This window comes from Panicum hallii, chromosome 6 (genome assembly GCF_002211085.1).
Source record: "Panicum hallii strain FIL2 chromosome 6, PHallii_v3.1, whole genome shotgun sequence".
Lineage (NCBI taxonomy): Eukaryota > Viridiplantae > Streptophyta > Magnoliopsida > Poales > Poaceae > Panicum > Panicum hallii.
Window position 1 is genome coordinate 42238845 of NC_038047.1, and position 25519 is coordinate 42264363.

The 25519-nt window shown below is 54.7% G+C and overlaps 2 protein-coding genes across 2 annotated transcripts; both read left to right on the forward strand.

The window, feature by feature from the left end:
- The first annotated feature begins 557 nt into the window (after window positions 1-557).
- LOC112896447 (squamosa promoter-binding-like protein 15) lies at window positions 558-6054 on the forward strand. The gene is made up of 11 exons (XM_025964410.1): window positions 558-885; window positions 980-1712; window positions 1938-2131; window positions 2218-3062; window positions 3172-3246; window positions 3356-3463; window positions 3548-3665; window positions 3801-3936; window positions 4018-4162; window positions 4258-4866; window positions 4959-6054. Exons 2-11 carry the CDS (start codon window positions 1033-1035, stop codon window positions 5373-5375), a joined length of 3327 nt encoding a protein of 1108 aa, XP_025820195.1. The 5' UTR covers window positions 558-885; window positions 980-1032; the 3' UTR covers window positions 5376-6054.
- Window positions 6055-11912: 5858 nt separating this feature from the next.
- Window positions 11913-15034, forward strand: LOC112896392 (probable L-type lectin-domain containing receptor kinase S.5). The gene is made up of 2 exons (XM_025964348.1): window positions 11913-13363; window positions 13863-15034. Exons 1-2 carry the CDS (start codon window positions 12010-12012, stop codon window positions 14741-14743), a joined length of 2235 nt encoding a protein of 744 aa, XP_025820133.1. The 5' UTR covers window positions 11913-12009; the 3' UTR covers window positions 14744-15034.
- The last annotated feature ends 10485 nt before the right edge of the window (window positions 15035-25519 follow it).

Below are 25519 nucleotides of genomic sequence, written 5' to 3' on the forward strand. Positions count from 1 at the left end.
AACAGGCGCTACAGCTATTTTACCCAAACCTCCCCCACCACGCGGAGGGTAAAAAAAAAAGCGCAGTAGTACTGTCGGGGTAAATATGGTACGTACCAAGTACAATAATGCATGTGGCAGATGGCATCGTCGTACGAGGGCGCCAGAGGATCCGAGTCCACCTCGACGGGGCCGGCGCGACAGGGCCGTACCGGGAAAAGCAGGCGCGCACACCGCCACCGCACCACGCCGGCCTGGCCAGGCCAGGGGCGACGCACGCCGCGCGTACGAGCACGAGTGGTGGTGGTGGGCTCGTACCACCGGTACCCGTGCCCGCAACGCGCGATCGCTCTCGCCACCCCCCCTCCCGCCCCCGTCGTACGGCGCGGCGTGGGACGGCACCACCACCCACCACCCACGGCGTGCTCCCCGTCCCGCCCCCGCGCCCGCGCGCTAATTACGCGCGCCTGCCACCGGTGGATGGATCGGCCCACGCGCACGCCACCACCGGCCGGGGCGCCCTGTTGCCGCGCCAGGACGCCACCCCGCTACCCCGAGGCCAGGCCAGGCCCGAGCCGTCCTCCCCCCCTCGATTCCCCGCGGTCTCCCTCCCTTTCTCTCTCCTCCCCTTTGACGCCACCCTTCCAGCGCCGCATCACGCCACCAGCCCATTCCTCCCCTCCCTCGCCCCCATCCCCAACCTCCGCCCGCGCGCCGCGCTCTTTCCACCGCCGATTCCACCACCTCTGCTCGCTCGCTCGCGCTAGCTCTCTCCCCCCGCATCGCAGCATCGCTTCCTTCCCGGGCGGGATATTTCTGGCGCTATTTCTGGGGAGGGGGGCGGCCGCGAGGGCGGGTGACGTGACGCGGGCGACTTGGCCCCCACCGCGAAGACTTGCCGAGCAGGTAGCTGGAACCTACCGCCGCCGCCGCCGCTGGTGTCTCCCGCTGCTGCTGCTGCCTCCGCGTCGCTGATCGTTTGACCGACCTCGTGGTGCAGATCCGTCGGGGGTGGACCGGCGGCGTCGGGGGAGGAGGAGGCCTTGAGAAGCGATGCAGCGGGAGGTGGGGCCGCAGGTGGCCCCCCCGCTGTTCCTACACCAGATCCAGCCGCTGCCGCCCCATGCCGCCGCGGCGAAGAAGCGCGCCCACCCGTGGCCCGCCGCCGTGGCGCCGGCCAGGGCGGCGGCAGCGGGGGACGGGAACTGGAACCCCAAGATGTGGGACTGGGACAGCCGCGCGCTCACCGCGAGGCCGTCCTCCGACGCGCTCCGCCTCGGTGGCGGCGGCGGCGGCGCGCAGGGCCAGCAGCAGCAGCCGCAGCCGGCCTCCGCGGCCGCGAAGGCGGCCGAGGCGCATCGGCAGGGGAACGGCGCGCTGAACCTTCAGCTCGGCCTGCGGAAGGACGCCGCGACACCGATGGACGCCAGCCCGCCGGCCCCCGTGGCGTCCTCGCCATCCCCGCCCGCGTCGGCTGCGACGGGGCAGGAGCCGGTTGTCAGGCCGAGCAAGCGGGTCCGGTCCGGATCGCCGGGGAGCGCTGGGGGATCGGGAGGCGGTGGGGGCGCGAACGGAGGCGCGAGCTACCCGATGTGTCAGGTGGATGACTGCCGAGCGGATCTGACCAGCGCTAAGGATTACCACAGGAGGCACAAGGTCTGCGAGACCCACAGCAAGACCACCAAGGCGCTCGTCGCCAGCCAGATGCAGCGCTTCTGCCAGCAGTGCAGTAGGTAATGATAGTAACCGCATCCTCCTCCAAAACTTTCATGACAACTTTTGTTGTTATGATGTGCTACTCGTAGGAATCTGTTTTTATGATTTGATCGCTTCTTCATACGCCGTGCGTATTGGGCCGGAGAGATGGTTCTCTGTCATGGTGCTGCCAGTGTTGTGGGTAGGCTATGAGTGAGAGCATGTAGTTACTAATAAGTTGGTTCTTCTGGTCAATCGTTTAGATTTCACCCACTCGCGGAGTTTGATGAGGGTAAGAGGAGCTGCAGACGTAGGCTCGCCGGACACAACCGACGGAGAAGAAAAACTCAGCCAACAGATGTTGCTTCACAGTTGCTGCTACCTGGAAACCAAGAAAATGCAGCAAATAGGACACAAGATATTGTCAATCTGATTACGGTTATTGCACGCTTGCAAGGTACCACCACTCACTGTGCACTCAGTATACTCTTTCACAACTTTGTGGTTTTTAACAAGTGCTGAATTTTATTGTTGCAATCACAGGTTCCAATGCTGGTAAAGCGCCTAGCATCGCTCCAATACCAGATAAACAGAATCTGGTCGAAATTATAAGCAAAATAAATTCATTGAACAACACAACCTCTGTTGCAAAGTCTCTTCCTTTAGAAGTTGTTGATTTGAATGCTTCACAAGAGCAACAAGAGGATTCTGTGCAAAAGACGGCTAATGGAATTGACAAGCAAACTGTGCCGTCAACCATGGACTTGCTAGCAGTTTTATCAACTGGCCTTGCGACTTCAACCCCTGAGACAAATACATCTCAGTCCCAAGGTAGCAGTGACAGCAGTGGTAACAACAAGAGCAAGAGTCATTCAACAGAGCCTGCGACTGTTGTAAATTCACATGATAAATCAATCCGAGCTTTTCCTGCTGCTGGTTTCACGAGAAGCAACAGCACTCACGAAAGTCAACCTCATACATACATGCAGACAGATCAAGAAACTCGGCCGTACTTGTCACTGCAGCTGTTCGGTGGCACTGAGGAGGACATTCCTCCTAAGATGGACTCTGCAAACAAGTATTTATCATCAGAGAGTAGTAATCCTCTGGATGAGAGATCTCCTTCATCCTCTCCACCTATAACTCACAAATTCTTCCCCATACATTCAGTGGATGAGGAGGATAGGCACCCTCATGATTATGGGGAAGATGCTGCAATGGTTGAGGTTAGCACAAGTCGGGCATGGTGTGCACCACCACTTGAACTGTTCAAGGATTCAGATCGGCCAATTGAGAATGGATCACCACCAAATCCTGGGTATCAGTCGTGTTATGCCTCAACGTCTTGTTCAGATCATTCACCTTCTACCTCAAACTCAGATGGACAGGTAGGTCATATTAGAAGCTTGCAGTTCCAGTTGTCCGCACACTTTTTCAAGATGTCATATATTACCTATATACTAAATTCCGTTATTCTCTTGATTTACCATTTTATAGGATCGGACTGGTAGGATTATATTCAAGCTGTTTGGCAAGGAGCCAAGCACAATACCTGGGAACCTTCGTGACGAGGTATGGTATAACTAGTTAGATATTTTAACAGTATCACTTGAAGTCCTCCTTTAGCCTGTTTACTACATGACTATGTCATTGAAATGATTCTCTTTTCTTTTCTGTTCAGATTGTAAATTGGCTCAAACACAGCCCTACTGAGATGGAAGGATACATTCGCCCTGGTTGCCTTGTACTATCCATGTACCTATCAATGCCAGCTATTGCATGGGAGGAAGTAAGTTTGCCTTTCAATCAGACAACAAAATTAGACACCTATAATTAATATATCTAATGCGGAACCTCTGTGATATGAACACAGCTTGAAGAAAATCTTCTCCAGAGAGTAAATGCGCTAGTTCAAAATCCTGATTTGGATTTTTGGAGGGAAGGAAGGTTTTTGGTTCGAACTGATTCCAAGCTGGTATCATATAATGAGGGTATGCACACGACCAGTCAATAGTGCCATTTTTTTTTAATATTTCCCAGTTCATCTGAGAGCTTACTTTTATTTTTGCTTATGAGTTTGTCTGTCACTTCATTTTGTTGATGCCAAGTTTGCTAATTCATTTCAGGAACGACCCGTTTATCGAAATCGTGGAGAACATGGAATACCCCTGAGTTGACCTTTGTGTCACCAATTGCTGTCGTTGGTGGGCAAAAGACCTCTCTCATTCTGAAGGGTCGTAATTTAACTATTCCTGGCACCCAGTAAGTTTTCAGTCATAAAAGTGCTGTATCAACAATAATATCGGCAATTTTAGTGACTTTCTGAACCTTGCTTCAATGCAGGATCCACTGTACCAGCACGGGGAAGTACATATCCAAAGAAGTGCTGTGCTCAGCATATCCAGGTACCATATATGATGATTCAGGTGTTGAGACCTTTGACTTGCCAGCAGAACCAGATCTTATTCTTGGGCGCTGCTTTATTGAGGTTCGTAATTCAATGTTGTTATTGTTTCTGATATATGGAAACTAGTTGTTCACATTGGTAAAGATGATTGCAACTTCCATGTTTGATATTTACAGGTGGAGAACAGGTTCAGGGGTAACAGCTTCCCTGTTATTGTTGCAAGTTCAAGTGTTTGTCAGGAATTGAGAAACCTTGAAGTTGAGCTTGAGGATTCACAGATTCCTGATGTCTCTTCAGATGATCAGGTTCACGACCCTAGGCAATCAAAGCCAAGGGATCAAGTTCTGCACTTTCTTAACGAACTTGGCTGGCTCTTTCAAAGGGCCGCTGCCTGTACATCCGATGTTTCTGATTTGGATTTGATTCAGTTCTCAACTCCTCGGTTCAAGTATCTTTTGCTGTTCTCTAGTGAGCGTGACTGGTTCTCTCTTACTAAAACACTTCTGGATATCCTTGCCAAGAGGAGCTTGGTTAGTGATGAACTATCACAGGAAACTATGGAGATGCTAGCAGAGGTTCATCTTCTGAACAGAGCAGTGAAAAGAAAGAGTAGCCGCATGGTACATTTGCTCGTAAAGTTTGTTGTAATTTGCCCTGATGATTCCAAAGTTTACCCCTTCCCACCAAACTTTCCTGGCCCTGGTGGTTTAACTCCGTTACATCTTGCTGCATCAATCGAGAATGCAGAGGACATAGTTGATGCCTTGACAGATGATCCTCAACAGGTATGTTCAGTGAAGTTTAGTTTGCGTTTCGCACTTTCACTTTTAAGTTTTTCACTTCAATATTTCTTTTGATAATGCATACATCACTGCAGATCGGTTTAAACTGCTGGCAGTCAGTTCTAGATGATGATGGTCAGTCTCCTGAAACATATGCCAAGTTGAGGAACCATAATTCTTATAATGAGCTTGTAGCGCAAAAGCTGGTGGACAGGAAGAACAGCCAGGTTACCATAATGGTCGATAAGGATGAAATTCGTATGGATCAGTCAGGAAATGTTGGTGGGGTTCGAGCATTGCAAATGCAATCTTGCTCCCAGTGCGCCATTTTGGAGTCTGGTGTGCTAAGGAAGCCTTCGCGGTCACGAGGGTTGCTTGCTCGGCCATATATCCATTCAATGCTTGCCATAGCAGCAGTCTGCGTTTGTGTATGTGTATTTATGAGAGCTTTGCTGCGGATTAATTCTGGGAGGTCCTTCAAGTGGGAGAGGCTGGATTATGGTACAATGTAAACATCAAGGACACCTGAGCCATGTGGTATTGTTAAGTTTACAAGCAGAGGGAATGGAACCAGATACTTTTTTATTAACTGTTTAAGTGTCCTTGGAACTCTATCCATGGATGAGTGGCAGAAAGTACTGCTGATGAAGGACAACTCCTTCCCGGGGTAAAACAAGTGTCAATAGATGAGGATCTGGAGATGTTATATGTGCTACAGCGAAGTTACAGGAAAACTGGGAAAACCCAAAATGGTGTGGAACTTGAGCAGAGTTGTTGGCACATGCTCTTTGTGGGGGAGGGACATAGCAACTGTGCTCCCCTACAAATCCACGAGGTAGATGGATGCAATCACAGTTCCTGGACGATGAGTAAGTAACCTTGATTTTGTCTTTTGCCGGTGTAAGCGTGCGAATCGCTTGGTTCATGTATCAAAAGATAGTGTTTAATTATCTTGCTCACCTTTTCCAGATTTTTTATTTTTTGTGTATTAAATACTGTACTCTAGCATGGACGCGTCCTATCTTGTCTTTAGATAGTAGCAGGGGTAAATGAAAAAGAAGCTTGCACATCTGTATCGTTCATAGTGCCTTTGTAGCTAAATAGAAAAAATAGGCAGATTTGAAGTGTACCTGAATTTCTACTGTTTTATTTGACACCCACCATAACCCCGTAAGATTCCATTTTGAATAAGCTCTCTTGCATCTTCCTATGATTTTTTTTCTTCCCGCTGAAGTGCTGATTGCTATCGTTTCGAACTTTATATCAGCACTACATTCTCTGGTGGCTCTAGGAAAACAGTGTGGCAACTAACTTTCTGGTGGCTCGTCACGTAAAAGAAAAAAAGAAGGTACTGATCCAGCCGCAGCGTTGGCATCGTGCGTTGCTGTCGTCCCGGTGGTGGACGCCGGGGGCCGCGTGACGAGAATGCGATGCCTTGCTTGGCCCTTTCCGGACGTCGCCGTGTGCGGATCGCCCCGGGGACACGGCGGTGGGAGATTCCGGCGAGTGGCGGCCAGCCGGGGCCGGGGCGCGACATGCCCCGCCCGGGGGCTCCATCTCCCCGCACCCACGGCCGCGGCAAGGTGGGCACCATGCGTCGTGATGCGCGCAGCTCGGAGCCACGCCTTTCCCCCCGGCCCCGCCGGGCACCGGCCGGCAGGCCGCACTCGCGAGGTGCATGCACGCGCGGCCCGGGTCGCACGGCCGGTAGCTTTCCCTCGCCACATGGCTGTCGGATTGGACGCGCGCTGGCCACGTTCGTGAACGATGCCGTGCCGGCGCGGCGCGGTGCGGTGCCATGCCAACCCTCGCCACAGTGATCGGTGGGGTCGCCGCGGCCCCCGTGCGCCCCCTGCGCGTTCTTGTGGTCGCGCGGCACGGCCACGTGAACCCTCCTCACCGTTCCCGTGCGACGGACACCCTCGTTCCGTCGACCAACGGCGACAGGTCCTTGGTGTTCACGGCTGCGGGTGACGACGAGGAGGCGGCGCCGGTCCGTTCACGCCTAAAAGACGGTGGACCACGCGCACGGCGACGTTGTTGCGTGCGGGCGGCGGCAGTCGGCGGCAGGTCCGGACACGGCGAGGAGGGTGTCACGAGGAGGTTATGGCCTAGAGCGGTAACGCGTTTGCTTTTGGGAGCAAAAGTGGCCGGTCTCGCCTGCCAGCCACTCCACCGCTCCGTTCGTCCGGCCGAGGACGAGGAGTGGGGTGCAGCCGAAGCGAGCGACTCGCGAACACGCCAACGAGCCGCCCGTCACGGCAGCAGGCGACGCCGCCGTGTGCGTCGGCGTGGGCCCACCATGGGAGAGTGGATGATCCGATGAGCACAACTTGGACTCGCATCTCCCTCCCCTGCTGATGCAGTCCAGTCGCCCAGGCGTGGCAGCTGCAAACAGCCTCTGGATAGACGCACGGTGTGAAGCGACTCCACGGGTCAAAGGACACAGTTTCGAGCTCTGGATGGGGGCACCGGCGCGTCCTCGACACGTGCGGGCTGATTGGCAACTAGCCCAACGCCGCGAATGACTGCACGATCGATCGCCAGCCGGAGACACATCCGGACGGACACTAGGTTGTCGAACGGACGTGGCGATGGCATCTCCGGACGAGACGGGCGCCGGGCGCGCAGTCGTGTCAGTGCGCGTCCGCGGCCGGTGTGCCTGTACCAGCGACGGTCCTGGACTCCTCGTCAGCCGTCACGATCGGTGGCCGCTGGTCCAGACGCGACGCCCGGACGCAGGCGCGGCCGCGCCGGGGCCCCGGGCGCGTGCGGCGTGCGCGGCGGCATCCAACCACTTTTGAGGAGGAGACGTTTCGCGCGCGGGGGCGCCGGGCGCGGCTGGGGATCGTGGGGTGAGGTGCCCTGACGCTGACGGGGTGGCCTGCCTGAGACGGGTGCGCTGCCCTCGCATGTTACCCGTGCGCGCCGACAGCGTGGCCGTCCGCTTCCTCCGGGCTCGCGGCCCCTGCCGGCGCGATCCAATCAGAGCCAGGCCAGCCACCACCCTGCCGCCGCGGCAGCTGCGGTGGCCGGGCTGGGCGGCTGGGGCGCCCGCGGCGGCAGGGTGGGAGGATGCTGTCGCCATGTGACACGACGCGGCGCGAGGAGATTCGGATTCGGACCCATTGGGTCAGCCTGAACCTTCATAAATGAATAAATGAGGAAACAGTTACAGAGTTGATTCCTAAGAATCAAGAGAAACAGAGGAGGAGAACCACACGCCCACCTAACAGAGGGAGGTGTGAAGAAACTAGAGATCATACAACCAAACAAAAAAGATCATACAACCAAACACGGAGTGGCAGTTTTGGGCACCAGTCCATTTTTTAAGAGGCTCGATTCGTTGTTTAGGCTGTGCCTGGCATTGCGATTGCATCTTAAAAAGCATTTTTTTAGAGAAATGGATGGAGCATTTAGTTCACTAGGAGCTACTTATCGCGGTAAAATCTTGCCAGAACCAGTAAACATTCTTGAAACAAAAGCCCAACACATGAGATGGTCCGAAGTCTATCTTTTCTTTGAAAAACCGTCCGAAGCCTATGTAAACCAAAGAAGACCAGACCTTTGCAGCGGAAGCAGCCCACTGAACTGAATGGGCGGGCTGAAATGAAAGGACTCGCTGGCTTAAGCCCACGAGCATACGTTGCTGCTGGTTCGTCGTCGTCGGGTCGGCCCAACAATCCCAAGGCCCAACAACTTATTGCACGAGTTTTGATGCTTACCAAACTGAAGGCCCAGCTCGATCCACTCCGGTGTCAGACTCGGCAGCCCACATGACGACCTCATCTATCTTCTTCCCACGGTCCATACAAAGCGTCCCGTGCTCAGCAGCCCAGCCCGATGCCCGCGCGATTGGGCCCGTGCGCGCGCACGCCGCCCATCGGGCAGCACCTAACAACCTAACCGCCAACAGAACGCACCCGATCCGCGCTTCGCCCGCCGCCGCCGGCCGCTCCGCCGGAGCCCTCGTCCAATCCATTGCCAAATCCATCCCGCCCCCAGACTCTTGCACACAAAGGCGACGGGGGATGCACCTTTCGCCGTAAATGCGATGCCCCAATGCCCAGACTTGGCTTCCTGACGAGATTAGTGGTGGTACAGCCCGGGTACTTTCGCCAAGGCTCTGTTCTTTTGCTGAATCCAGTAGCTGCTGAAACTTTCAGACTTCCGAGAGCTTGTTGAAGAGGCAAGGCAAGCTTGCTGCTGTGCTAGCTGACGAGGATTCAGAATTCAGAAACCTACCGCTACCAGGTAAGGAGAGAAGGAAAGGCTGGCAGTGGGGGTGGTGATAGAAAGGGACTTCGATTTGCAGTTACCACGATCATAAGCTAGTCAGATCATCTCCAATTAGCATTCCAACATCTGCATCAGAAAATTCTTGCATACATTGTTGGTATCTCTCTCGTTTTAATCTCTGAGAATTCCATGGCTGCCCAGAAAAAGCAGCAGTTGTCTATTTCAGTTGCTAACTTGCTACACCTGCCTTGCTCCTATTGGCCTGCTGATTCAACATGCTCGTTCGTCGTGTGTTCTTCATACAATTTGCAAAAAGTGGGAATCTTTACTTCACTAGCGGCCAAGAACAAGAGATAGTGACTTGCTTTTCCTTCTATGGGTAGATTATTACTCACAAACAGCCAAATTAAGATGAAACATGTGACTCATACTTTCCTCAGGGAAGGGGGAAAAGGGGGTAGTTGCTTCTGATCATTGCAAAGGGGTTGCAACTGTCAAATTGTACGGTATCTGCAGCTTATGCATACACATTGACCCTCCACCTGTCGTCCACCTGCTGCTTTAGAGTCGTCCCGAGACGCGTTTAGGGGGTCTAAACTACGGTTGCTAACATATTATCAAACTGTTACGATGATCGGAGATGCTGACCTCTCTTTTTTCCCCGCCTTGAGATGGAGATGCACACCATTGACCATCTCCTCGGTGATCTGGTGAGGATTCGGGTGTTGTTTGGAGCTGCCTTCTTACTCCAATGACCGGCAGATTGGCCACTTGGTCTGCTTGACCATCCAAGCTTGCCTTGCCGTCCAGAATGGATGAATGTTTTTTTCTTTAGCAGAAAATGACACGATGCCTCCATTTCAGTTTGACCTGATCTTGCTATTCATGCGTTGCATCGTGACCATCTCGTGTGTGAACAGGTGAGCTGCTGTTGAGGAGAAACTGTGCAATAAAAGATAAATAATTTCGTACGGATATCTCAGCAAGACAACGACTATCCTGATGAGTGCATTTCAGACAATGACTATTCTGATAAGTGCATTTCAGAGAAAGCTGCAATGCATAACGGGTTTTGCCAACCGGTGGAAGGGTAAGCAAATGGGATTGTGCTGAAGGACTAGACCTGAGAGCACTTCAGAAGAAATCAAGCAAGAGAGAGAGAGAGAGAAAGTCCCAGGCAGGTACTTGGTGTATATAGCTGTGTTTACACTTGATAATCGCCAAACGTTCAGTACTGAGACTTCAGCAAGGTATAGTATAAGGCTATAAGCTATGGACACAGAAGTCTTACTATTCTCCACCCGGAGGCACAAATGGCACTATGGACTGACTGAACAACCTATATATAATACTTTGAGATTCAGTTGCGCCACTGAAAAATTTGACAATTGTTTGAATCTATACTGATGATGCGGATTTGCTTGCAGGTGCTTTATTTATGTGCTGCAATTCTGTCAGGAAGCGTGGATCTCTGAAGAATATCGCGCACAATGTGACCGGTGTGCGATTGGATCCATAGTCCATTTTCAGCCTAGTGGAAACTCTTTTTTTGTTTTTAATGTGTGTGTATTCCAATTCCCAAGCGTGGAGAGTGAAAGCAGCGGTGGTCATGATAAGTTTAATTGTAGGATAACAGACAATTCACTCGTCACCGCTACGCGCAAGTTCTTATAGTTTAACCCAAAAGTCAATGACATATCTCCAAGCATGAAAGCATCAAATGCAAAAACAAAAGGGGAAGACCAATGAAAACCTTCCTGGTGATGGAACAATATATTTTTGCAGTTAAATAATCGGATATTTAGCTGCAAGTTTTGACTCTGAATTTGAAAATTGATGTTATGTAGGGGTGTACAATTCCAACGGATCTGGCAATAGTCAACCCTTTTTTATTTTTATTTTTGCTTGCAGAACACTTCCGATTTATCAATCTAAGATTCAATCCAAAGCGCAAGGAGTTTCCAGGTACTGAGATACTTCACCCTTAACGAATGCTCACTCCAACACGCTAATGGAATCGTTCACCATTCAAAAATAGCTTGCAGCTTCAGTATTTTATTTCTGGAATTTGGAGGATGAGGAACTAGCACTGAAGTGCTAGGATAAGCCTATTTTTGCTCTGCATTTGTTCACTCGCTGCCATTTCAAGCAGTTTCTGCACTGAATTAGATAAGCCCGGCCGGCCGGCTGATGCCTGTAATTCCCGTTTAAAGAAAGGTGACTGACTTCCCGCGCGGTTGTTCAAGTCATCAAGGAAGCCCCCAAAACTGATGCCGCAGGTGGGGGCCCGTTGGGGCCCGCGCGTCCGAGCGCGACGTCGCCGCGCGTGGCTCCGGCGACCGGCGGGCGCCTCATCAGCCGCTGCCGTAACGCCCCGGCCGGGTGTCACGCTGCCGCGCGCACGCTCGACGGCGACCCCTGCCGGCTGCCCGTTGACCGTCCCGGCCGGCCGATCCCTGACCTGGCCCTAGAAACCGCGACTAGGTTTTGGGCACCACCCATACGAGCAGAAATGCCCCGGAAGCCGTACGCCTGCGTTCTGTAGCGGCACGTCAGTGTCGTCGCCGACTAGCAGGCCGTTGTCCCGGCACGTTCCGCGTCTCGCCGGGACCGGGACGAGACGCGAGCGCGGGCCGGGTGAGGGAGGAATCCGCCGGGCAAGTTCCCCACCGCGCGCGCGCACCAACCCCTCCTCTCTCTCCAGGTACCCGCGCCGCGGCCTCGTCAACGCTGGCTCGGCCGCGCCGCGCCCGCCCACCGGTACAAATAGCGCGCGCGCCACCACCGTGGATTCCTCCCCCCTCTCGCTCTCGCCTTTTGGGTCCTTTTCTCCGCGGCGCTTTTTCTCCAGCAGCACCCGTCGCCCGTGCGGCCGTGTTCCATACTCCCGCCCGGCGTGTGCGCGGCATGGCGCCAGCATGCGGCGGCGGACGTGGTCGCTCTCCTCTGTCGCCTCTCCTGGGCTGCCTCGTCGCCGTCTTTCTTCTGCTGCTCTCCGCCGCCGCCGGCCGCGCGGAGGCGCAGCTGCAGCCGCTGCCGCCGCTCGCGGTGGCGACCTACAACTACACCTCGTTCCAGGCGGGGAACTCGCGGGAGGCGGCCGAGCTGGTGTACAGCAAGGACGCCCGCGTCTACCAGGGCGCGCTCCAGGTCACGCCGGACACCGGGAACGCCGGCACCTACCGGGACATCATGGTCAACAAGTCCGGCTCCGTGCTCCTGCGCCGCCGCTTCAATCTGTGGCGCCGCGTCGACGACGGCGGTAATGCCACAGCCTCCCAGCAGGCCCCGCGCGTCCAGGTCGTGTCGTTCAACGCCACCTTCTCCATGAACGTGTACCAGCTCACCGCCGCGAGCCCCGGCGAGGGCCTCACCTTCGTGATCGCGCCCTCCCGCGACGAGCCGCCCCCCGGGAGCTACGGTGGCTACCTGGGCCTCACCAACTCCACGCTGGAGGCCGCCGGCCCGGCGGCGAACCGGTTCGTGGCCGTCGAGTTCGACACGCTCAAGCAGAGCTACGACCCCGACGACAACCACGTCGGCCTCAACATCGGCTCCGTCGTCTCCAACAAGACGGCGAGCCTCGCGGGCTTCAGGATCGCCACGAACGAGACCACCGCCACCAACTACACGGTCTGGATCCAGTACGACGGCGCGGCGCGGCACATGTCGGTGTACATGGACATCAGGGGCAGGCCCAAGCCGCCGTCCCCCGTGCTCGAGTCGCCGCTCGACCTCAGCTTGTACGTCCCCGAGACGGCGTACCTCGGCTTCTCGGCGTCCACCGGCACCAGCTTCGAGCTCAACTGCATCCTCGACTGGAGCCTGTCGATCGAGATCATCCCCGACAAGAAGAGCAGGACGTGGATCATCATCGTCGCCGTCGTCGTGCCCGTCAGCGTCGCCGCGGTCGCCGTCGCCGCCTTCTTCCTGACCAAGAAGCTGCGGGCGAGGCGGTCCATGGAGCGGCGGCAGGAGCGGCTGGAGCACCAGCTGACCAACCTCCCCGGTATGCCGCGGGGGTTCGAGTACGAGAAGCTCAGGAAGGCCACCCGGAACTTCGACGAGCGGCTGCGGCTGGGGAAAGGCGGGTACGGCATGGTGTACAAGGGGGTGCTCCCCGCCGACGACGCCCGGTCGGAGGGGATGTCGGTCGCTGTGAAGAGGTTCATCCGGGACGACAGCAGGGGCGTCAGCGACTTCCTCGCCGAGGTCCAGATCATCAACCGGCTGCGCCACAAGAACATCGTCCCTCTCATTGGTACGTGAAAAAAATCCTGCTTCATTCCATCGCGCGCCTAATTTCATCTCAAATCAGAATGATGACGCCTGGTCCACATTGTTATCAGATTGGGTTTAATGTTGGTGGTTGAGATTTAGCTGTCCGTTATTGTTCGTTAGCTGATAAGAGCTGACCAGTTTCTAGTAGCTGAGCAAGCAACATCCACTTTGTATTCTCATCATGCCTTGACGAGTCGTCAGTGGTAAACTAGTACCCCATGGAAGAAGAAGTAGAGGCGACGGATATTCTACTCAAATTCCAACGCGTTTATGAAATCGTGTAGGAACAAACAACTTACTACTATTCTGATCTGTCCAACCATCCTGGCGATGAGCACGTTCTGAATTTTCAACTCTGTCGTTTGATTTCAGAAGAATCTTCAACGACTCAGCATTATGATGCAGCGATGTTCTGAATTTCTGATCGATGCATCACAGTTCTGAATGTGTTATCTTGCATTGTGTGTGACTGATGTCAGGTTGGTGCTACAAGAAGGGGCAGCTGCTGCTGGTGTACGAGTACATGCCCAACGGCAGCCTGGACCAGCACCTGTTCCGCCGGGGCGTCACCGAAGAGCAGCGCCCCCCGCTCAGCTGGGAGAGGCGCTACGCCGTGGTCGCCGACGTCGCGGCGGGGCTCCACTACGTCCACCACGAGTACACCCACATGGTGCTCCACCGCGACGTCAAGGCCAGCAACGTCCTCCTGGACGCGTCCTTCCGCGCGCGGCTCGGCGACTTCGGCCTGGCGCGCGTCCTCGAGCACGACCGCAACTCCTTCACCGACCTCAACGTCGCCGGCACGCGCGGCTTCATCGCGCCGGAGTACTTCGTCGGCCACAAGGCCTCCCGGCAGACGGACGTGTTCGCCTTCGGCGCGCTCGTGCTCGAGGTGGTCACGGGCCAGTACGCGCTGCGCGCCGACCCGCGGTGCCCGGTGCTGGCCGACTGGGTGTGGCAGATGCACGGCCGCGGCGCGCTGCTCGGCGCCGTGGACCAGAGCCTCGGCACGGCGGGGTTCGACCACGACGAGGCCGCCCGGCTGCTGCTGCTGGCGCTGGCGTGCAGCAGCCCCAACCCCGGGGACCGGCCCACCATGCCGCAGGTGATGCAGGTCCTGTCCAAGGCCTCGCCGCCGCCGGAGGTGCCGCCGTTCAAGCCGCAGTTCGTGTGGCCGCCGGAGGGGGGAGCGCACTTCGAGCTCAGCGACATTGAGGTCTCCACCACGAGCGGGACTACCGGCAACGGCGGCGCGTCGTCGGCGATGGCAACGCAGGACACCTCCTACGACAGCTTCCACCCGCACACGGCGCCCAATAGCAGCGAGGGCTACTTCCCCGCCCTCTCCTCCGGCCGCTGATCGAGTGCTTGCTTCATTCGTCGCAGTTCTAGAAACTTACATGTGAATGGAATGTAAATACACGTAGAAATCGATTTCGTAATTAAAGGAGTTTTAATTTGGTCGTGCAATGCATTGCTGCATATATAGCTGCACCTGCACTGCAAATTAGGAGAGCTTGATCGGTTTCAGGGAAGAGGATCAAGAATGGAGTGTGTTTGGGCTAGTCAGAAATTTTAGTTTTGTACTGCCAACTGTTTCAGCGAGGTCTTCAAAATTTATATCAGTTGAATAATAAAGGGCATTCGTTCATCTTTGATTTTTTAAAGTGAAATAGGCATTCATGTTCAAGTTGAGAATACAAGCTTAACCATAAAACAGGGGCAGGCTGAAATGCCAAGTGAGCGCCACGTCAAGCAGTCAAAGTGCAACGTGGCCGCAGGTTGGGAGTTTGTTTTAAAATTAAGATGATGACCCGACTAAATTGCTAACTAATTTACGCAAATCCAATGCTCGCAAATGTTGATTATATTTTTCTTCTTTTCCCCCTCCTCATTCTTGTATTGTTTCTCTTATTTTTTCTCCTGATGAGCAATGTCCCTTGTATTTTGGGCCAAATGAATGAAGTTTGAGGTAGATGCATATATAGCTGCACCCGCCTGCACGTTAGGGGACCTTGATTTGTTTCTAGGAAGCAGATAAAGAACGAAGTTAGAGTGCGATTTTAGTAATTGCTTTTAACTTAGAGCAACTCCACCAGACTCTCCAAATAAATCCTATCTCAAATTTGGAGGGTGGAATAAAAAATACACTCCAGCAGACGCTCTACTAAATAACTCCTAAATAAGAGTCCCTACTTAGAAAGTAGAGGCTTCCTCTACTTTGGGGGCTCTATTTTTTACACCAAACTTCAGCAAAAGTCACTAGATCTTAGCCTCTATTTCTTTTTCTCTTGTATTTCAGCCTATTCTCCATGTATATCCTTTATATCACATCATTAAAATTCAAACATAAATATTTCTAAACCATAGCAATGAACCATATGAAAAATGGTGATTTCAAACATGACAATTCAAACTTAAAAATTTCAATATAAAAATCGTATGCATATAGAAATTATCCAGCACACCACATAGTTCAAACTCGGTGCAAGTTCAACATAAAATGTACAGATCCTCCTATGGTGACATAAATAACTCAACTTAGTTTGCTCCAAAGCATGCAGGTTGCTCAATCTGAATAAAGCATCAAGCGTCATAAAGAAAAAGTGCAATAATTTAATCTTAGGTTTCTTGGAACACAAGATAATACTTAAAGGGAGTCCATGCGGGAACATGAACTTAATACTTGCAGCTATGCTTGTAGGGAGTTCATGCAGGAATATAAACTTGAATATTTGCAGCTGTCCCAAATTGCATATCCGTCTAGACACACGAGCAATACAAATAAGTATTAGAGAACAGAGATGCATAACATATACTGGTTAAAAAAATCTTACTGAAAATATCACAGTGCATACCTATTGTGCTGCTCCACTGGAATCTCCTTCACTACCATCATGAAACCCGCTGCCAAACCCACCACTTAAGGCAGCCAACTTTTATGCTGCAATTTGTGCCCTCATTGCTAACACATATGTCTTCTTATCTGAATCCATGGTGCTCAAATCATAGAACATGATCCTCTGTTCTTGCTCCCACATCAACTTTTCCTTTTCCAAAAATATTTTTTGCTGATGAATCATCCTTGTCTCTTGCCACCTTTCCTCCTTATTTTTTTCTCCTCCTCTCACCTCTCCTCCTTTAATTTCTCCTCCTCCTCCTTATCCAGGATCAACTCCTGAATGGCTTCTTTGTATGATCCTTCATCTTCTCCAGTTCTCAACTTTTGCTTTGCTTGCTTCCTTCCAATTGGCCTCTTCTCTTGGTTTGCCTGCGCTAAATCGAGAGTTTGACTCTTACCACTCTCATCTGTCAGACCCGGGATCACGGGACTGTGTACATAACGTAGTTTAAAGAGGTTTAAGAGATTAAGCCCGTCTTATCTCTTATTTATCTCGTTTATCTCTTATTTATCCCGTTTAAGGAGGAGATAGAGCTAACCGATACAGAGGGAATCTATTCGAGACATGTTCTGGTACGATTCCTTAGCTGGTGTTGGTTAGTATCTTTGTAACCCTGACCTCCCGGATATATAAGGGAGGGTAGGGACCCCTCTCAGAATAAGATCTCCAGATCATTCTACACCAAAGGCAATACAAACCACCATATATGACGTAGGGTATTACGTGCCTCGCGGCCCGAACCTGTTTAAGCTTTGTGTTCCTTGCATCTTCGAGTTCCTGATCTCGGTGTTCCCTCACCTAAAACTTACCACCTTGGGTATATCCCTCGGTGGCCAGCCGGTTAAACACCGACAGCTGGCGCGCCAGGTAGGGGAGCGCGTCGAAGATCCACCGGCGAGCTTGATGGCATCTTTCCGATTCCCCAGGTCAGTTCCCTCTTAGGGCACGACATTTGTTTTTGGCTCGTGGGTCTGCATCGCAGATGGTGTGGGCGATTTTCGGCGATTCCTCGTTGACATGAAGCCAAAGACTCCCGCGGCGGATCCTCGCAGCGACCTCGACAAGTTTATCAATGATCTTGACAACCTGTCGATCCATGCATCCGCTGCAAAGATCAGGATGGAGTCAGCTCCCGGCTCGACTTCATCAAGCGCTGCGGCAACTTCCCTTGGGTTGGAATCATTCCAATCTAAGGACTCGCGTAACCAATCTCAATTCGGTTTATGTAACCTGGCCACTGATCTTCAGGAGGCCAGCGTCTCTGGATCCCTTTCCGAGCTAGAGAAGGACCTGGACTCTCTGCTCCAGGTCGGAGGGCCTGAAGCCACCGCATGCCAGGGGGCTTCGGGTTGTTTTGGCGCCAGTGATCTAATGATCACCTCCATGCCGTAAGTGAACGGGGTTTCAGGACCCCGGTGGCCAACATTGCCATGGTTACGGCCATTCTCGAGCGCAGCCATGATCCAAACGTGCGTCAAGCACTTCTTTACGCGCAGAGGGCCTGGATCCAGTTGGATCAGCAAAACCCAGCGCCCACCATCAGGGAGGAGTGCGTGGGCGAGAGTCGGAGCCAAGCTCATAGCCGAACGGCTGGCGGACGCCATCGACCTCAGCCCAGCCACAACAACGACAACGTTCGCGGGAGCCAGGCCCCTGGCGGGAGGTAGCAGCCACCTCTAGGGGGCAACCCGCAGCAGGCCAATCATTGGCCTCCTCCAGAAGACCTGCGCCAGCACATCAACGAAGGCCGCAATGCATGGTCCGTGATCAACTCCAGGCGTAAGGTACGTGAAGAAGTCGAGACTGAAGGAACTGATTGCAGTGATCGCTTCCCAGCTTTCTCTGTACGATTCAGTAGCTATAAGTACCCTGAGGGCTTCAAGCCGATCGGCATCACCAAGTACGATGGCAAGCAGGCTCCTCAGCAGTGGTTACGTTGGTACTCCACGGCCATCGAGGTCGTAGGGGGCTCCAACATCACCAAGGTCGTCTACTTCCCGATGGCTCTGGACCCTACACCGCTCACGTGGTTGGAGAGCCTTAGCAGTAACTCCATCGACTCCTGGGAACGACTCAAGAGGGTCTTCATCGACAACTTCCAGGGAGCGATCGCTCGTGTAGGTACTCGTCACAATCTTGCTCAGTGTAAACAGGAACGTAACGAGCTCCTGCGGTCCTACACACGTCTCTTTTTCGACGTCCGTGTCACCATCGCGAACATCTCGGAGGACGACATCATTGACTGCTTCTACAACGGCATCACCGACACAGGCATCTACAGGGATTTTGGGCGGAACAGGCCGAAGACTATTGCGGGCCTTCATGATATGATGCACGATTGGTCCGAACAGGAGGAGAAGATGCGGGAGCGGTTCCCGCGGCGCCAAGATAGCAATCTGAGGCGCCCAAACGACAACCGCAACGACAAAGGCCAGCGGGACTATTCGGGTCCACCCCGAAAGCGCAAGCCAGATGATCTCATCGCGGCTGTGGATCGTCCCCCGCGGGGCAAGAAATCGACGACGCAGGAGGAGTTCAAAAAGCTCCTACAGAAGAAGTGCCCATGGTATCCAGGTGCCAATCACGCGGCCATCGATTGCTACCACCTCCGGAGGACATTCAGCAACTCCGGTGGTGGCAGGAAGAACAAGAAGCCTGCGGACAAAGAACCCGAGGATGATGACCAAGAGGACCAAGGGTGCAATCCGAAGTTCCAGGACACTTCGAAGACCATCAACGTCATCTTCGGGGGAGATGGGGATTTTAGCTCCAGGCGGGACCAGAAACTGCTTTTCTGGGAGATCATGTTCGTCGAGCCGGCGGTACCACGACCACTCCGTTGGTCGGAGGTCCCCATCTCGTTCTCTCACGACGATCAGTGGACGAGTTTCTCGGAGCTCGGCAAGTTTCCTCTGGTTCTGGATCCTGTGGTGGCTGAGGTCAGGCTCACCAAGGTGCTCATCGATGGTGGGAGCGGTCTCAACCTTATCTTCGCCAGCACTCTGAGGAAGATGGGCTTGGATTTCAAGGACATGCTGGTTCCGAGCAAGTCCCCCTTCTACGGCATCGTCCCAGGTAACGCGGCGCACCCACTTGGTACGGTAGTTCTCCCAGTCACCTTCGGCACAAGGGAGAACTACTGCACCGAGTTCATCAAATTCGAAGTGGTCAGCTTCGAATCTTCTTACCATGCAATATTGGGTCGTCCGGCACTCGCCAAGTTTATGGCAGTGCCACATTATGTTTATCAGCTTCTCAAGATGCCAGGACTAAGTGGAGTACTTACTCTCCGAGGCGACTTGAAGAAGTCGTATGACTGCAATCAGGAGGCGATCCAGTACGCTTCGACTACTCGTGTGCCAGATGCTTCAGGGGAAGTACTCGCGGCCGCGCAGCAGCTCTCCCAGTCCGGGCAGGAAATCCCCTTGAGAAAGGCCAGCAAGTCGAGCATCCAGTCGACTGACGACGTGGCCCTCAAGACGATCCAGCTCCAGGAGGGGCATTCATCTAAGACCGCTATCATCGGCGCGAGTTTAGGCGAGAAATAGAAAATCACGCTCGTCAGCTTCCTTCGGGCTAACCGAGACATATTCGCGTGGAAACCTGCGGATATGCTAGGGGTGCCCAGGGAGTTGATCGAGCATAGTCTGATTGTACACCCAAAGGCGGTGCCTAAAAAGCAATGCCTGCGAAGGTTTGCCCACGATAAGCGTGAGGCCATCAAACGGGAGATAACTAAACTCCTCGCGGATGGATTCATTAAAGAAGTGATCCATCCAAAGTGGGTAGCTAATCCCGTCCTTGTACAAAAAAAATAATAAATGGAGAATATGTGTTGACTACACTGATCTCAACAAGCACTGCCCAAAAGATCACTTTGGGCTGCCATGCATTGATCATTTCGTCGACTCGACGGTTGGTTATGTCCTTCTTTGCTTCCTTGATTGTTATTCAGGATATCATCAGATTGCGCTCAAAGAGGAGGACCAGATCAAGACCGTGTTCATCACCCCGTATGGGACATACGCTTACAAGACTATGTCCTTCGGGTTAAAAAACGTAGGAGCAACCTACCAGCGTGCGATCCAGATGTGCTTCACGGATCAGCTACATCAGAACGTTGAGGCCTATGTGGATGATGTGGTCATCAAGAATAGGGATTCCAGCGATTTGATTACAGATTTGGAAGAAACGTTCAGCAGTTTGCGCAGATTTCGGTGGAAGTTCAACCCAACCAAGTGCATTTTTGGAGTACCTTTAAGGAAATTGCTTGGGTTCGTCATCAACAACCGGGGCATTGAGGCCAACCCTGTAAATATTTCGGCCATTAGTGATATGGGGGCTCCGGCCACAATCAAGAATGTGCAAAAATTAACAGGTTGCATGGTAGCTCTGAACAGGTTCATCTCCCGACTCGGGGAGAGAGGACTACCCTTCTTCAAGCTCTTGAAACGCCAAGATAAGTTCCAATGGACGGAGGAGGCCGAGCGGGCTCTGCAAGATCTGAAACATCACCCGCAGTCTCCTCCGATCCTTACAGCACCATTGCCGGGGAAAGATCTACTACTTTACATTGTGACAACAACTCATGTTGTCAGCAGTGCTATTGTAGTCGAGCGAGGCGAGGAAAGCCATGCATTTGGAGTGCAGAGGCCTATCTACTTCGTCAGCGAGGTACTCTCCGAATCCAAGGTATGGTACCCAGCCGTCCAGAAGATTTTATATGCAATCCTAATCGCATCAACAAAGCTGCGCCATTATTTCGATGAATACAAGATCACTGTTGTCGGTACATACAGATAGGGGTACCTCCTGCTAGGGTGTCCAGGCCCTGGGACTTCTCATAATCCACGCTCCCCCTCGCCTCTGGGCCACGTGGCATACGGCCTCCGGGCCTGACTGCTGGGACCACGGTCTCCGGGCCCTCCCCGTGCTCCGTGAGGTCCGGGGCCTTTGCACACCCACGTGGGCGGGAGAGCTTTCGGGTAATCCCTGCGGACCCGGCCTCCCCTGGGAGGTCCGGGGCCGCCACGTGTGATGGCCAGACCATCACAGGTCAGCCCACTCCGGCCGGCCACGGGGGCCCCGGACCCCTCTTTCCCCCGGGGAGGGGTCCGGAGCCGCCATGTGCTGCCCGACGGGAGGAGCGGGGCTGACCCCGCCGCGTGCCTGCGGCCGGAGGCCCCTTACGGGTCGCCTCTCCACCTACCAGCATTCAATGCGGTAGGTGAGCTGGGCGCGCCAAGGTCAAAAGGTGCGGCCTGCCACTGACACACGGGGCAGGTAAGCTGACACCACGGTAAGCCCGCCTGATCTGAAAGCGGCGCGTCGTATCACCGCGCACAGTGCGCGGACTGTGTGCAGTCCCGTCACGGCGCTGCACGTGTGATGATGGTCTGTAATAGGCGTGCTAAGGCTTGCGATGTAACAGTGCGCATGGCACGAGTCAGCGCTGGCTCGCCCCCTGACTGGAGGTTCGATCCCAACAGTGACAGCACGGCTTCACTGTTGGGCAACGCTGACACCGAACACTGTACAAGACAAGGCTGTACACGGCCGTATCCCGACTATGGATACGCACATCAACTCCCCGATCGAGAGGACTACAGAGAGGAGCTCGAGGAGATGACCTCCATATCTCTCGTAGAACAAGCTCCTGTTGGCCGGACCCACATGTCGGGGTCCCGCTCAGTGTAAGCATCCCCCTTGGACTATAAAAGGGAGAATGCACTCGCTAGAACACGGGATCAAAAACACTCACGCTAGACGTTCTAAGTTCCAGGCTGCATAAGCACAAGCTGTATGCTAAGCTTCATCCAGTCTTCAAGCAAAACAACACCAAAGTGGACGTAGGGTGTTACGTTTCGGCGGCCCGAACCACTCTAAATCTCTGTGGCCTTCCAGCGTTCATCTGTTCGCCGATCGAGCACTCCTAAGTCTCTTCCAAACTCATCCTTAACTAGGATTAGGCGGGTGCATTCCGCCACCCGGCTGGAGAATTCCTCCGATATTTGGCGCGCCAGGTAGGGGACTTAGGTTTGGTTTGCGTTTGGTCGACCACCGTGACCTTGATGGCGCAGGAAAATGGTCACCATGACCTCCTGATCGGTGAAGAAGTGGCGTCAACAGCGCCACGCGCCTCGCGCCATCCCGCCTCCAGGGTGGCTCCGCGTGCTGCTCCACCACGCGCAGCGGAGCGGGACTCCGTGGCCCAATCGGTGCTCCCACCGAGCGGGCCCCTCGTGGCAGCCAGGGAGTTGCTCCGCAACCCCCCTGGAGAGGCGGCGTCGCCAGACGCGCACAGACAATGGCGTGACGACGTCGACCGCCTCCTCTACCTGGCACAGGCTTCCCCAGGCTCAGCGGGGAGATCTGTGTCCAGGCAGCGCCGTCGTCAAGGCGGCGCATCCGGTTCTGTGCACTCACCATCAGTGAGGAGTGCACGGACTGAGGACCTCCGGGCAGAGCTCAACCGCAGGCATGCGGGAGAGGATGCTAGGATCTCCATCGAGCGAGCACGCAACCGACGGCTCAACATTGAGGGTCGGGACCTTGCGCCCGAGCTCGATGCGGCTGTGGCCAGGCCGCAAGGATTAGCCCAGGCGCCGGTTTCGGGCGTGGGCTGCGCAGCGCTCGCAGGCCACCTCCGAGCAGTCGCCTGGCCGTCCAAGTTTCGGCCTCACCTGCCGGAAAAATATGACGGGACTTCCAACCCGTCGGAGTTCCTGCAGGTCTACATCACCGCCATCACGGCGGCTGGGGGTAACGAAGCCGTTATGGCAAGTTACTTTCATGTAGCCTTGACCGGGCCGGCCCGGACCTGGCTCATGAACCTTACCCCGGGATCCATCCACTCCTGGGGAGAACTCTGCGCACAGTTCACTGCGAACTTCGCCAGTGCGTATCAGCAGCATGGCGTGGAGGCCCACCTCCACGCCGTGAGGCAACAACCCGGGGAAACCCTCCGGGCCTTCATCTCCCGCTTCACTAAGGTACGTGGAACCATCCCACGTATCTCCGATGCATCTATTATCACGGCTTTCCGACAGGGGGTCCGAGACGAGAAGATGCTAGAGAAGCTGGCGACCCACCAGGTGGAAGCCGTCACCACCCTGTTCGCTCTGGCGGACAAGTGCGCCCGAGCTGCAGAAGGCCGTGCGTGGCACTCTGCAACTCAGGTAGGACCCGCTCAAACGAGTGGGCCCAGTGTCGCTGCCCCTGGCAGCGGCAAGAAGAAGAACAAGAAGAACCGTAGCTTCGACAAGTCGCGGGTCGGGGGTCCGGCCGTTGCGGCTGCAACGACCGGGGGCCAGAACTCCCGCGGCAAGCGCCCACGACAGCAGCGCACCGACCCCGGGTCGTGCCCTGTTCATCCTGGGGCTCGCCACAGCGCCGCTGAGTGCCGCGAGATCCAGAAGCTCGCGGAACGCCTCAGCAAGAGGCGTGACCAAGCCTCCAAGGAAGGCTCCTCCCCTCCGCGGCGGTCCGGCAAGGAGAAAGCCTCTGATGCCGACGCAGCTGCGACTGAGAGGGAGTTGGGGTATCAAACCCCCAATAAAGACCTCAAGGGACTGTTCCAGCAGTCCGATTCCGAGTCCGGCGGGGATGAGCGCCGCAAAAAGCTGTATGTTATGTACGGTGGCAGTTCGGAGCTCGTCTCCCGACGGGACGTGAAGGCCCTTCGCCGGGAGGTCCTCTCGGTGAAACCAGGGGTGCCGAGGGCGGCGCCCCACCAGCGGTGGAAGGGCATCACCATCTCCTTTGGGCCATCCGACTGCCCAGATAACATGGCGGGTGCAGGGATCCTGCCACTCATCACGGCACCCACCATCGCCAATGTACGCCTTCACCATGTGCTGATTGACGGAGGCGCCGGCCTCAACGTCATCAGCTATGCGGCATTCAAGCACCTGCAGATCCCGGAGTCCAAGCTGGCTCCATCACGCCCATTCTCAGGAGTGGGCCCCGATCCCGTGTACCCGGTAGGGACCATCACCTTACCGGTTACATTCGGGACGGAGGACAATTTCCGTACCGAGAACGTGCAGTTCGAGGTCGCGGAAGTTAACCTCCCCTTCAACGCTATCATCGGCAGACCGGCCCTGTACCGGTTCATGGCCGTTGCCCACTACGGGTACCTGGTTCTAAAGATGCCCTCTCCGGCGGGCGTCCTCACCGTCCAAAGCGATCGGGCCGCTGCTGTTGTAGCGGTCGAAAAGCTCCATGCGCTGGCTACGGGGCTTGCCCCTGCAGCTGGCACCCAGGGGTCCGACCCCTCGACCTCACGAGCCAAGGCCCTGGCCAAAGCACCGAAGGTCCGTCCGTCTGACACGGACGATCTACCCGTGAAGACCGTCCAGGTCGGAGCGGAGACCTCCCAGACCACCCGCATCGGTGGTAACCTGGGAGAGAAATAGGAAAGCGCGCTCATCGCCTTCCTCCGGGCAAATGTTGACGTGTTCGCTTGGGAACCGTCACAGATGCCCGGGATCCCTAGGGAGGTGATTGAGCATCATCTGAGGATCCACCCTGACGCCAGGCCGGTCCGGCAGAAGCCACGCAAGCAGTCCATCGAGCGGCAAAACTTCATCCGTGAAGAGGTCCGCAAGCTGCTGCAGGCTGGCTTCATCGAGGAGGTCTACCATCCTGTATGGTTGGCCAACCCGGTTGTAGTCCCAAAGGCCAACGGGAAGCTTCGGATGTGCATCGACTACACCAATCTTAACAAGGCATGTCCAAAAGACCCTTATCCACTCCCGCGTATAGATCAGATTGTGGACTCCACCTCCGGGTGTGATTTGCTGTCCTTCATAGATGCCTATTCTGGTTTCCATCAGATCAAGATGGCTAGTGATGATAGGAAGCATACAGCTTTTGTAACAGTGGATGGTCTTTATTGTTATATAGTGATGCCTTATGGGTTGCTTAATGCTCTACCCACCTTTGCTCGAGCGATGAACATCACTCTAGGTGATTTGGTTAGAGATATAGTCGAGGTGTATGTTGATGACATCGTTGTCAAGACTAGAGAGTCGAATTCCCTCTTAGAAAACTTAGCTCAAGTCTTCGACAAGTTACGGGCGACTTCCACCAAGCTTAACCCCGAGAAGTGCGTCTTCGGCGTATCGGCGGGAAGGCTCCTTGGTTTCCTGGTCTCCCACCGGGGGATCGAGGCCAACCCGGATAAGGTCCGGGCGATCGAGGCAATGAGGCCTCCTACACGCCTCAAAGAT